At 40.2% G+C, this 13,253-nt stretch overlaps 1 protein-coding gene across 1 annotated transcript in view; it reads left to right on the top strand.

Moving 5' to 3' along the window:
* Syt10 (synaptotagmin 10) overlaps positions 1 to 13,253 on the top strand; it is a 60,158-nt gene that overhangs the window by 6,833 nt on the left and 40,072 nt on the right. The window contains exon 2 of the mRNA XM_005067116.4: positions 11,819 to 12,176. Within this exon, the coding sequence (XP_005067173.1) occupies positions 11,819 to 12,176 (358 nt within the window). The remainder of the gene's footprint in view (positions 1 to 11,818; positions 12,177 to 13,253) is intronic.

The raw sequence follows: 13,253 nt of genomic DNA on the forward strand, positions 1-13,253 counted from the left end.
ACCCTGGATCTTGTATATACTGGGAAAACACTCTTAACACTGAACTATAGCACAGTCCTCACAGCTAAAATTTTGAGTCCAATTCTTATGAGTAGGTTTTTAACTCAGAAACAATATTGCATTGTTCTTTAGCCATTTTCAGACAATGTCACAGAGAGAACTGGAGCTTCATTTCTTTCTAAAAAGAATTTATATTAATGTAAAAACCATTAGTTATTGTTCTGTACAGCTTTCTGTACAAAACGTTGAATGCTAGCAATGTTGCCAAATACATTTTATTCATTGCCTTTATTGCCAACTTCCACTAAGAACTTAGTGTGTAAGGATGAAGTACTATATTACCATTTGCTGAAGTACATTTTTTCACACTGTGAAATTCTTACATGGATTTGTATGTGGACACTCTTACCTTAGTGCAGACACAATAACTACACCACACAAGCTTTCTGTCCATAAGAAACTTAAATAAACCATAACTAGTAATAAATATTGCAGTGGTTCTCAACCTTACTAAAGCTGTGACCCTTTAATACAGTTCCTTATGTTGTGATAACCCACAGCAGTGAAAGTATTCATTGCTATTTCACAACTGTAATTTTGCTACTGTTATGAATCATAATGTAAATATCTGATATGCAGGATATCTGCTATGTGACCCCCCAAGGGATTGCAACCCACAGGTTGAGAATTACTGATATATTGCCATCTAAGAAACAGGAGATATTTTAAAATACACATTTTATCATCGGTAAGTATGGTATTAATGCAAAACTTTTTTTCATTTACTGTAACTAGGAGGAAGGGCAAGGGGAAATGAAATTAAAACAGAGCTCCTCAGAGGCACCGTGCAAGGGCATGCTGATTGTATTACATGCCTAATGTAGAAATGAAGAACAGTAATTGCTCTCCAATGTTCAGATCCCTTTTCCTTCCTAGTTATAGAATTCTTTCTGCCTAGTTGAGTTTGTGGTGTGACCATCTGACTAAATTGTGAACATGGATGGGGACATCAGAATGTAAGCAGCAGTCTAATGTGCCAAATATCAAGGCTGTATCCTCCAAAACCACGGTGAGGTATCCCCTCGTGCTCCCTTCCCTGGATATTTTTATTCAGACACCTGGGTGTAACACAATAAATAAAAGACCCAGAGACAGATATTGGGGTTCAAGCTTCAAGCTGAAGATCAGAAAAATAAAATAGCCTGCCATAGTTCTTACCTCTACTTCAGCTCAGACCAAAGGGATGATCCTCAGATTGCTCCCTGTTATAATTTAAGAAAAGCAGCCTTCTAGAGAAAGACACCATGTGACAGGGTTCAAGCTGAGGGATTTTTTTTATATTCTTTTTTATTTAAATTAGAAACAAGCTTTTTTTTTTACATGTCAATCCCAGTTCCCCCTCCCTCCCCTCCTCCTCTGCCCCTCACCGACCTCCTATTCCATTCCCTTTTTGCTTTCCTTGGGAGATCTTCAAAGTCTGTCATATGATTTGGAGCAGGGCCTATGCTCACTTTCCCCCCATCCAAACCCCCCCCCCCCCGTGTGTGTGTCTAGGCTGAGAGAGTATCCCTCTTTGTGGAATGGGTTCCCAAAGTCCATTCATGTGCTAGGGATAAATACTAAGGCCCCATAGATTAACCAGACCTCCAAACTAACATCCACATTCAAGGTGTCTGCATCAGTCCTATGTTGGTTTCCCAGCTATCAGTCTGGGGGCCATGAGCTTCCCCTTGTTCAGGTCAGCTGTTTCTGTGGGTTTCTCCAGTCTGGTCTTGACCCCTTTGCTCATCCATCCTCACTCTCTACAACTGGATTCCAGGAGTTCAGCTCAGTGTTTAGCTGTGGGTGTCTGCTTCTGCTTCCATCATCTACTGGATGAAGGCTCTAGGATGGCATACAAGGTAGTCATCAATCTCATTATCGGGGAAGGGCATTTATGGCAGCCTCTCCACTATTGCTTAGATTGTTAGTTGGGGTCATCCTTGTAGATCTCTGGACATTTCCCTAGTGCCAGATTTCTCTTTAAACCTATAATAGCTCCCTCTATTATGTTATCTCTTTTCTTGCTCTCCTCTATTTTTCCTCTGACTCAATCTTCCTGCTCCCTCATGTCCTCCTCTCCACTCCTCTTCTCCCCTTCTCTTTCTCCTAATTCCCTCTCCCCTCCCCCCATGCTCCCAATTAGCTCAGGAGAAGGAGGGATTTTTTTAATTAGGGAAAGGGATGAAAAAAAGGGGAAAGAGGATAGGGAGACCAGCCTACAGGGGCAGGAGAGTGGAAAGAGAGAGACAGAGACAGAGACAGAGAGAGACAAAGACAGTGAGAGACAGAGAGAGAGGAACAGAGAGAGTGACAGAAAGAAAGATAGAAAGGAGGATGGGAGGTGGGCAGGGCCCTTTTAAAAGAGGTCATAGTGAATATGCACAGGTGGTGCTTCTAGTGGTAGCAGCTGAGGACATACCCTGTCAAGACCCCAAGGGCAGTCCAGTACTGATGCCTGAATACTAACACTCACAACTTCACTGCTCCTCAAATTCACTCAGACTGCTATGCTCTCCTCAACGTGGCTAGAGACGAGACTCCTGAGGCTGACTACTGAAGACCCTGCTCTTATCTTTTATACCTCTCTAGTGCTGGGATTAAAGGTGTGAGCTCTTTTTCTCTTTTAGACTGATTCAATCTTGTGTAGCCCTGGGTGACCTTGAACTCAGAGAGTCCATCTGCCTTTGTCGCCAGAGGCCAGGGAATAAAGTGGTGTGCCACTACTGCCTGATCTCTATAGCTGACTTTGCTTTCTGAATCCTCAGGAAAGCTTTAATAAATCAAATAATATATCACCACACCTGGGATGTGGGCATGGTAGCTTTCCGTGTAAAACTGGGAAAGAAAAAGTGACCAGTAGAGAAAAGCAAAAACAAAACAAAAACCTCCTTGGTGTTGCTGAGTCTGCCTTTGGCTGCCTAAATTGGCAGTCTCTTTACTTTAACAAGAGAAAAATCTTACTGTCTAAGTCACTATTAATTTGGTCCTTTGTTATAGAACCAGAACTATGAGTTAACTATTATAATAGGAATACCAAACCAATAGTATAAATAACTTCACCAATAATCCCCAAATGTCCTTTCATTTAATAAAATGCATTGATTTGAGGTTTAGCCTCTTCTCCCTCTCATGGTGCCATAAACAAAGGTGTGGCCCGTGGTAAGAGTCTGTGCTCATGCAATGAGGAAACAAAAAGCCACCAAGCAACAAAATACTTAAAATACCCATGGACAGAAACCATTAACTTTAAAATCACACTCTTACACATTCTGAAAAGCTAAAATGAGTATAACTTTAAAAATTAAAAGCTAACATAAGAAGTCATGAATTTGAGAGGGAGAAGGGACATACAAAGTAGGAGTTGGGTAGGACAAGTATGATGTAGACGCATTGTTCATAAATTGAGTTCTCAACAAAACGTTAAAAACCTAAAATAATCCAGAAAGGCACAGGTAGAAATAGTATTAACCAAGCAGAGGATGTTGAGTTGAGGGCATGACATTCATTGTATGCTTTTCTACTCGATGACCACCAACTGGGTAGGTCAAAGATCATGAAATCTGATGTATTCACAAGTCATAGTGAATCCCGAACTTTGAAAAGTAAAGACCAAATCACTTTGTCTTCATCAAAGATTCCATTCATCTGGAAGTTTCTAAAAACACATGCCTCCTTAGAGTGGTCTTTCATCTTCTCTCGGAACTGTAATGCTTTATTTTGCTGTATTAAAACAAGAGAAAGAGTAAGTTAGGACATGTGCAGTCACACAGATGTGTCTATGTACACAGCCATAGAACAGTGCTTATGCAAATGTATGTACTCAAACCACAGTTTGAATAGTTTTAATCTGATTGTCTGGAAACCTAATCTAGTTTCTGTAAACTTTACTTACCGCCAATCTTATCAAGATATAATGCAATGACAGCTGTATAATGAAATCTTTTAAATTGTCTGGAGACTGAAAATGTCAGCTCCAGGGGGCCTACTCAAGCCTGTCCATTGTACTGGGTAGCTTGATTCAAAGTCAAGATGCTCAGACTGTCACCCGGGCACAGACACTGGGCCTCTTTGCCTAGTGGTCTCCCCTTGTCCTTCTTACCTCTCTTCGTTAATGATCTGGCCCAAACTCACACCACTGGAGATTAACAAATTCAAATATTCCAATTCTCAAACCATGCGTCATGTCTCTCAATTGGAAACTGCCCCCCATTTGCCAATGTCCTCAAAGGAATCCCCTTACTGAGGACAGACCAATATTGTGTCATTTTGTAAATGTAAGCACTTACATCCATGGGGTTTATCACATTCTCCTGGAGAGCCTAGCAGCAAACAAAAACAGAGTCATGGGCAGCTTCAGCTGACTCTTATACCCAAGCAGTCCTGGCTTCCCCATCTTTGACGCAGACAGATGTAGACACAAGCACCCTGTGCTTCCCATGTAGTTTTCTCCCCCCTGTCTTTATAGACTCTGGTTCTGTTTTTTATTCCCATAGACTCTCCCATATTTGTGGACAACTGACTGGAAAAAACACAGTTCTAGACAAGAACTTTTTACTTTTCATGTTCTAAGACCTATCGTCACACCACCTTTTAGGGTCCTCATGTGTCTCTTGAAACACAAAGTGGGCCAATTCTTTCATCTTTGCCTCCAACTTTTCATGGGACTTTGGCTTTTGCACTCTGCGGGCACCTCATTTGGTATTGCTCACCAATCCCCTTCATCAGTTTTAAGCATGCTGAAATACTTGATTTTAATACAAAATAAAATCTGTATCAGCTCCATATGCTACTCTAGTTGTTACCCTTCCCTCTACTCTTTCTCTGAGTAGTTTCTTGAAGTAATTATCTCCCCACAGAATGCAATCCCTCACTATCACTTGTTTCTTTATTAAAATTTGCTTTTTAGATTTATTTTATATGTATGAACGTTGTATGTCTGTGCACCACATGCATGCCTGGTGCCCAAGGGGGACTCCAGGACATAGGATTCCCTAGAACTGGAGTTAAGACACTTTTGAGCTGTCATATTGGGGCACAGAATGGCATTCAGGAGCTCTTATCCTTGGAGTGGTCTCTGTAGCCCCTTTCATTTATTTTTTAAACCATAGTAATCATGTTGGATCACAATTACAAAAATATCAGTTAAAAATTTCTAGATCATCACTTACTCCTTCAGTGGTATTCTTACTTGGATGAATTAGTTTTGTTGTAAAATATTAAATCATAAGGACTTTAGCATCAAGCATTGACTCTCATTTTTAACTTATACATAATACAGTGCCAAATAATTTCCTCCAAGTGTCACGGTGGTAAAATAGACATCAACGCCAGTATCTGAATGGTGATGTAAGACAGGTGTATTATCCTATCTTCCTTGTAGAAGGATTTCTGCACATTCCCTCCAAATAAATCTTTAGCTATCTAGCCAGCTAGAAATCAACAGATAACGGAGGAGCTCTTTAAATGTAGAAGTTTAAATCTGCAGTAGTGGAGAAGCTACCTTTAAATGCCCTTCCCCTATAATGAGATTGATGACTACCTTAAATGACATCATAGAGCCTTCATCCAGTAGCTGATGGAAGCAAAAGCAGAGTTTCACATCCAAGCACTGAGCCAAACTCCTGGAATCCAGTTGTAGAGAGGGAGGAGTGGTGATCAAAGGGGTCAAAACCATGCTGGGGAAACCCACAGAGACAGCTAACCAGGGCAAGTGAAAGTTCATGGACCCCAGTCTGACAGCTGGGGAATCAGCATAGGACCAAACCAAGCCCCCTGAATGTGGAAGTCAGTTGGGAGTCCTGGACAGTCTATGGGGTCTCTGGCAGTGGAACCAGTATTTGTCCCTAGTGCACAAATGGGCTCTGGGAGTCCATTCCCTATGGAGGAGTACTCTCTCAGCCTAAACACATGTGGGAGGGCCTACATCAGACTTTGATGATCCGTTGTGGGAGACCTCACCCTTGCTGAGGGGGGTGGGACAGGGGTATTTGTGAAGGACATGGGAGAACAGGAGAGAGGGGGAACTGGGATTTGTATGTAAAATAAGATTGTTCTTAATTTAAATAAAAAGTGCTTTAAAAAAAGTTTGAATCTGAAAAGTTCTCCACAAACTCATGTATTATGAACCAAATCTCCAGCTAGTGATACCTTTTTTGGAATGTGTAGAAACTACAGTAGGTATAGCCCAGCTGAAGAAAGTGACCACTGAGGGTGTGTGTTTGTGTGTGTGTGTGTGATACTATAGGCCATGATAACATACAGTCTTAATTAATTAATGCCAAGTCAGGGAAGTTACTAGTGTCAGATTGCTACACTTCACAAACTCATTATCATGGAAGCGGCATCGTTGGGCCTTGCTATTATAGGATGAACACAAGTATGCTTCTGATAAAACAGGAGGGCAAATGTGTTAAACGTCAGGTGACCTCTAAGAAATCATGACAAAGTAACATTGGTCAGAGTAAAGAGCAGATAGTGAAGGTAGACCAGACGCCAGAGGCAGAATCACAAAGGCGCTGTCAGAGCTCCTAAGAAATTTGGATTTATCTAGAAGGACGTGAGACTGAGAGAGGTGGAGTAGACAAATATCTCAGCTGCAAGAACAAGACTTGCTGCTTTCTGCTGTTTTGTTTGTGATGAGAGCAAAACCTATCATTATCAGAAATATTCTCATGGTTTGCAGAAGCATTTGATGGTCTTCAAAATGCTGTGATATTTTAGACAGAAAAAAAATAGTAGAAGAAAAATAGAAAATATACTCAGGTTTGCACAGGGCTCCGAACTAAATGGAGTACTTTGAGTGCCAAAGACATTTCTTTGGGATAGTGCTATTAAAGGATTTTCCACTCAAACCTGTACCCAAAAGGTCACTGAAAACTCTTGGTTCTTGCCCTCAACTTTGTTAGAATAACTTATTGAAAACTTTAATTTTAAAGAAACATACATATTTAAAGTAATATATATGTTTTAAATAATGTAAGGTAAATGGTACAGAAAATACGTGAAGACACTGAATTGGGTCTGTTTTTATGTTACTCCAATAGTAACACAGATTGCATAGTTGATAAATAAAGACGTTGTTCATGGTTATAAAGCTAGTAAGTCTGGTATTAAGGGCCTTCATGCTGGGCCAGAATTTGCGACTCTAACAATTACCCTGCAGTTACTAACCACTCTTGGAACGACATCAATCCACTACGTAACTAGAGCCTTCGGCAGCTGTGGCACCTCTTATTGGGTCCCACTTTGCAGCCCTGCTGATTCTGTGATAACGTTTCCAAGATAAGAACCTTGGGAAATATTTTAGAAGCATAGCAGACATGTCATTTATCTTTATCCATCTTGTAAATATGCACATTAATCTCATATGTTTTTCTCTTTTCCTCAAGTTATGGTGATAATAAGTAAAACAACAGTTTAAAAAAGTAAACTCTAAAATGTAAAATAAAGTCTTCCTTATCAAAAGGCTACAAATAGGAAGCATTCAGCAGTCATTCTAGCAGCATAAGGAAAATTAAGAGAAATTTTAATGCATATCACAGCATGCCAGAGACATTCTATTTTCTTAAATAGGTAGTAGAGAAAAATGGAAAATCATTAATTTCAGAATGGTCTCCCATTACAGTCAGAAAAAAGCAAAGCTTTGGAAGATTAGCAAAAATTAAGAGAATATTTCGTTAAAATTGTAGAAACCTATAAACCTAAATGGTGTCTCTTTCACAAATGTGGGACTCATTTTGGGACTATTAAAATATCTAGTAAAACTGAGTATGGGTATAATCCATTCCTCGGCAATTCTATTTTGAGACCTTTGTTTTAGAAAATCAGTCACAAATATTCTTTTTTTTTTTTTTTTTTTTTTTTTTTGGTTTTTCGAGACAGGGTTTCTCTGTATTGTTTTGGAGGCTGTCGGTCCAGCCCGGCCTCGAACTCACAGAGATCTGCCTGCCTCTGCCTCCCGAGTGCTGGGATTAAAGGCGTGCGCCACCACCGCCCAGCAGTCACAAATATTCTTACAAGGAGAAAAATACAAAGATGCTCAGTGTGACTGTGTTACACTCCCAAATTGGGCTTAAGCTACATATCTGTTATGATGAAAGATTATAGAAAATTATATCAACATGAAATTATAACCCATTACTGGGGGGAAAGCAAATGGAAGGAAGAATTATACAGTAAACAATTTATATTAAAATACTATGTAATCGTAAATATTTAAGACTTTATAAGATATATTTTGTCTATAAGTGACAGGCTTAGATATGCATATTCAGTTAGTATCAGTGGTTAATTCCAAAGAATGTGACCTAATTGTATACACAACCATGTTTAAAAGAATTTGGAATTATTCAGCATTGTTGTACTGGGACTATCATAAAAATATACTCTAGAATGAATGGCCTAAAGAATAGGAATTTACTTCTCCATCAAGGCAACTAGAGTCTAAGGTTGATGTATCGGCAGGGTTGAGTTCTCTGAGGCTGCTGTCCTTGACCAGTGTAATGGCTAGATTTATGTCAGCCTGACACAAACTGTAGTCATCTGAAAGAAGGGAGCCGCAGCTGAGAAAATACCTCCATAAGACTGGGCTGTGAGTCAGCCTGGAGGGCATTTTCTTAATTGGTGATTGATGGGAGGACCCAGCCTATTGTGGATGGGGACACCCCTGGGCAGGTGGTCCTGGGTTCCCTAAGAAAGCAGACTGAGCAAGCCATGGGGAGCAAGCCAGAAAGCAGCACCCTTCTATGGCCTCTGCATCAGCTCCTGCCTCCAGGTTCCTCCTTGCTTGAGTTCCTAGCCTGATTTCCTTTGATGATGAAAAGTGATACAGAATAGGTGAATAAACCCTTTCATGCCTAACTAAAATTTTTGGTCATGGTATTTTGTTGCTTCAATAGAAACCCCTACTAAGACAGCCAGGGTGACCACCACTGTCACTATCACTAACACTATGTCTTCATGTGCTTTTTCTATCAGTATCTATCTGTATCCTCATCTCTTCTCCTCTCTAAGCTCCAGCCAATGGAGTAAAACTGGTTTGTATTATTCGAATTTACCATAATTAATTAAAGTCGCTTTTCTCAAATAGCATCATATTTTGAAGTATTGACTGTTATTACATCAAGAGATACATTTTGAAAGGGATAAGAGATAGACACTATCAGTTTGTGATATATTCCTAGCATTTTTATTTAAAACAGTGGAAATTGGATTCATATTTTATATTGAGGGTAAGCAAATTTGGTAATAGAAAAGTATAAGGTTAATCAAATCTAGAAAAACTGTCCTTTATTGAGAATCTATTTGACATTCAAAATTTTAATAATGCTATATGCCATATGGCTAATTTGGGTCACTTAGGAAAGACAAAAATTAGTAATGGGAAGGTTAATTTGTATTTGTTTAGACTTCATGTTTTCTAACAGTGTAAGACTTGCAGGAAAACAACCTAGTACAGACTCCCATCATATCCATGTCCAGTTTCTCCTCATATTTATGCCTTACATTGAAATGACACATTTGTTATTACTCATACGTTGGTACTGGGAGGTTAACTACAGCACATACCTTTTTCTTTGAGCTTTCCTTCACTTTTGGCTAATGCCCTTTAACTATTCTAGGACCCTATCCAGGATGATTTGCAACATTTGGTGAAGTCTGCTTAGATCTCTTTGACTGGCATGTTTTCCCAGAACTTTTGCTGATGATATTGACAGGAGTCCTGGTTAGGTGTTTTCAGAATGTCTATTTCTCAGAACTTGTCTGATTTCTTTTTTAACCATTACTAGACTTGCGCTATTGGTATGAGGCATGATGACTACTTACATTATTCCATGTCAAGGTTGCATACTATGACTACAGGTCATCACCCTCATTGTCAGTAGTACTCTTGGAGGGAAGGTCATCATGAAAGTATACAGTAAGGAGTCATGCCTTCTCCCGGAAAGTATACTGTATAAATAAATTGCTTAGAATTCTTCTAAAGGGAACTTTAAAAAAAATTTCCCATTCATCTGTTTATTCAGCCTCAAGCTTTAAACTGTATTTCTTTCTAGCATTTTACATGATAAGCATATATATTCATACTATAATTATTTTAATGTGGATGTTTTTAAATTCCTGAATAACAATATTTTAACCTATTCATATTGCTGCTGCCAAACAGTATTAACTGGGCAGTATATAAAGAACAGAAATTTGTTTCTCAGAGTCTGCAGGCTGGGAAGTTCAAGATTAAGTTACTGGCAGATTCAGTAGCTTGTGGGAGCATGTCTTTGTTTTCTTTCAACCTAAGACTGGATAACATGTGAAGGTAAGAGATTCATTTTGACTCATCATTCTAGAGGCTGGTAAGTCTACCTCCCCCTAGTGAGGGCCTCTTGCCTCTCTGGCTCATAACAGACATTTAAAGATGCAAAGCAAGGAGCAACCTTGCTATTTTAAAAAATCCTCTCTCAGTCGGGCAGTGGCGGTGCACGCCTTTAATTCCAGCACTCGGGAGGTAGAGGTAGGCGGATCTCTGTGAATTCGAGACCAGCCTGGTCTACAAAAACTAGTTCCAGACCCCAGTCTTCAAAGCCACAGAGAAACCCTGTCTGGAAAAACCAAAAAAAAAAATCCTCTCTCAAACCCACTAGTCTAGTCCTCAAAGAGGTAAAAATCTGGTATTATAGTGGAGCCATTCCCGAAGGCTCCATCCTTCTCACCTGCACACTTCCCACAAGGTCCTGTCTTCTAGCACTGGCATTGAAGAACTAAAGTTCTAGTCCATGCACTTTGGAGGAAACACATTGTAGTTGAGCTTTATTCTTGGTTCATAGTTGGCAACTACTTTCTGTAACCTCATGTGGTAGAAGGACAAAACAGCTTCTGTGGACCTATCTTAAAGGGCACTATAATCCCATTCATGAAGGCTCTCCCTTCATGACCTAGTCCCCTCCCCAGAGGCGGTATCTTCTATGCGCTCCCACTCATTGCATTCTTGTGTATATAATATCTGAGAGGACAACTTGAGGAAAGGAATGGTTTACTTTGTGTTGTTTCAGTTCATCATGACGGGGCAAGAAACAGAGAATAAGAATGTCAAATCTCACTTGATTTTCTTTTTCTTTCCTGTTTTTTCTTTTACGTCTCTAGACAATACTGTGGTGTCATTTACATTCTAGGTAGTTTATCCCCTCCATCCCCACCCTCCAGTTAGCCCTCTCCAGAAATGTCCATAGACATGACCAGGAGTGTGCCTTATAATCTAAATTTAGGCAAGGTAATTTAAGTTAACCATCACATCCTAATGACAAAGCCTGCCTTGGGATTTAGGATTAGCATAAATTTAGGAGGACACAGACATTCAGATAAGAGCACAATTCATTTATTAACTCAGGATTTAAAATTGTCTGCAAACTAACTTAAAACTGCATACATACAAATTATTAAAAAACACTGAGCTTGAAAGCCTTGTTGTGTTCTCATAGCACGGTGTTAGCATTTAATGCTGTTCCCTGCATAGAAAGGAAAAGGAGGAGCTCATTAGATAAAAGAGGAAGCAAATAGTGTCTATTATAAACAACTTCAGAGTTTAGCTTTCTGGCTTTGCAGCAGGAGGCATGTTAGCCGCCTTCACTTGAAAAATCTTGAATCCCTTGTGGTATATTCAGGTATAACATGCATATGTCGAGTGTTCCCTGAATCCAGTAGATAATTTTCCACTTATATCACATTTCTGCTTCTTCCTTACAATGTCTATTGATATTTCTTTCGGTTGTGATTATTTTTCCAGATATCTCAGTCAGCCTGTTGGCAGTTGTCGTGAGCTTCTGTGGCCTAGCCTTGTTGGTTGTCTCCCTTTTCGTCTTCTGGAAGCTGTGCTGGCCATGCTGGAAGAGCAAGCTTGTGGCTCCCAATGTCAGTGCCCTTCCACAGAGCATTTCAAGTGCTCCAACTGAAGTTTTTGAGACTGAAGAGAAAAAAGAAGTTGAAGAAAATGAAAAGCCAGCGCCAAAAGCTATTGAGCCTGCAATAAAAATCAGCCACACTTCCCCTGATATCCCAGCTGAAGTACAGACCGCTTTAAAGGAGCATTTAATTAAACATGCTCGTGTGCAAAGACAAACCACTGAGCCTACATCTTCATCCCGGTAAGGAAGGGTCGTGCGTGTGATCCCATGGGTGTGATGTCAGAAGAGCAAACACATGAGTAGGGAGGGAGAAAAGAAAAGAAATAGGAAAAATCAACAGCAAGAATGGGGGTGGACTCCCATAGCATGGCCTGTTCCCATCCCACACCCCTCCCCTTTCCATTCCCTTCCAGCCTCCAGTTTATCCAGGAGAGTTCATCTCCTTCCCTGGGCGATCCATATGGAGAGAGAGGAGGTGTTATATGAGCAAGGGTGGTCAAGACTGTGACCAGGGAAACCCACAGAGATGGACCTGAACTTGTGGGAGCTCACTGACTCTAGACCTACAGCTGGGGAGCCTGCATGGGACTGAAACTTTGCATATGGGTGACAGTTTTGTAGACTGGTCTGTTTGTTGTACCACTGGCAGTGGGACCAGGATCTATCCCTAGTGAATGAACTGGCTTTTTGAAGCCCATCCCATATGGTGGGATTGGGGGGAGGTGGGAGGAAAGTAAGGAGGAGAGGGAGGGGGGACTGTCATTGACATACAAAATGAATAAACAAAAAAAGGCAAAAAGGCTGTAAAAAAAAGAATGGAGGTGGGAACAGGAGAAAAAGAAAGGAGAAACAGGAAGGAAGAAGAAAACATGTAAACATATAAGGAAGTCAAGTGACAAAGGGTGGGACACAGAAGGCGACACAAAGAAAATTAAAGGCAAAGAAGTAGATAAAGTGGCATGTGAAAAGGACTTGGTAGTATTTGATATATCAGTGAATCGATAGCACACTAGTTATTTGACTCTTACCTTTGAAATGTCATCAGCCCACAGCTGCCACATGCAAGTTTTCAATTTAGTTTTGTTAACTAATAAGTAGTGTACAAACAGCCATTGAAAATGTATATCACAGAAGCATCACACACACAAACAGCGAGAGAAAGAGAGAGAGAGAAAGAGAGAGAGAGAGAGCCAATCACAATAAAAACAAATGGAAGATAGTTTTTAGTCTGCAGTTAGTCAGTACCTAAACTGCAAACACAAAAATGCACTCCTTGTCTGAGCCCATGGAGATGAAACTTGCGTGCTAGACAATTCT

Source organism: Mesocricetus auratus, unplaced genomic scaffold (genome assembly GCF_017639785.1).
Source record: "Mesocricetus auratus isolate SY011 unplaced genomic scaffold, BCM_Maur_2.0 Super-Scaffold_100010, whole genome shotgun sequence".
In the NCBI taxonomy this organism is placed as follows: domain Eukaryota; kingdom Metazoa; phylum Chordata; class Mammalia; order Rodentia; family Cricetidae; genus Mesocricetus; species Mesocricetus auratus.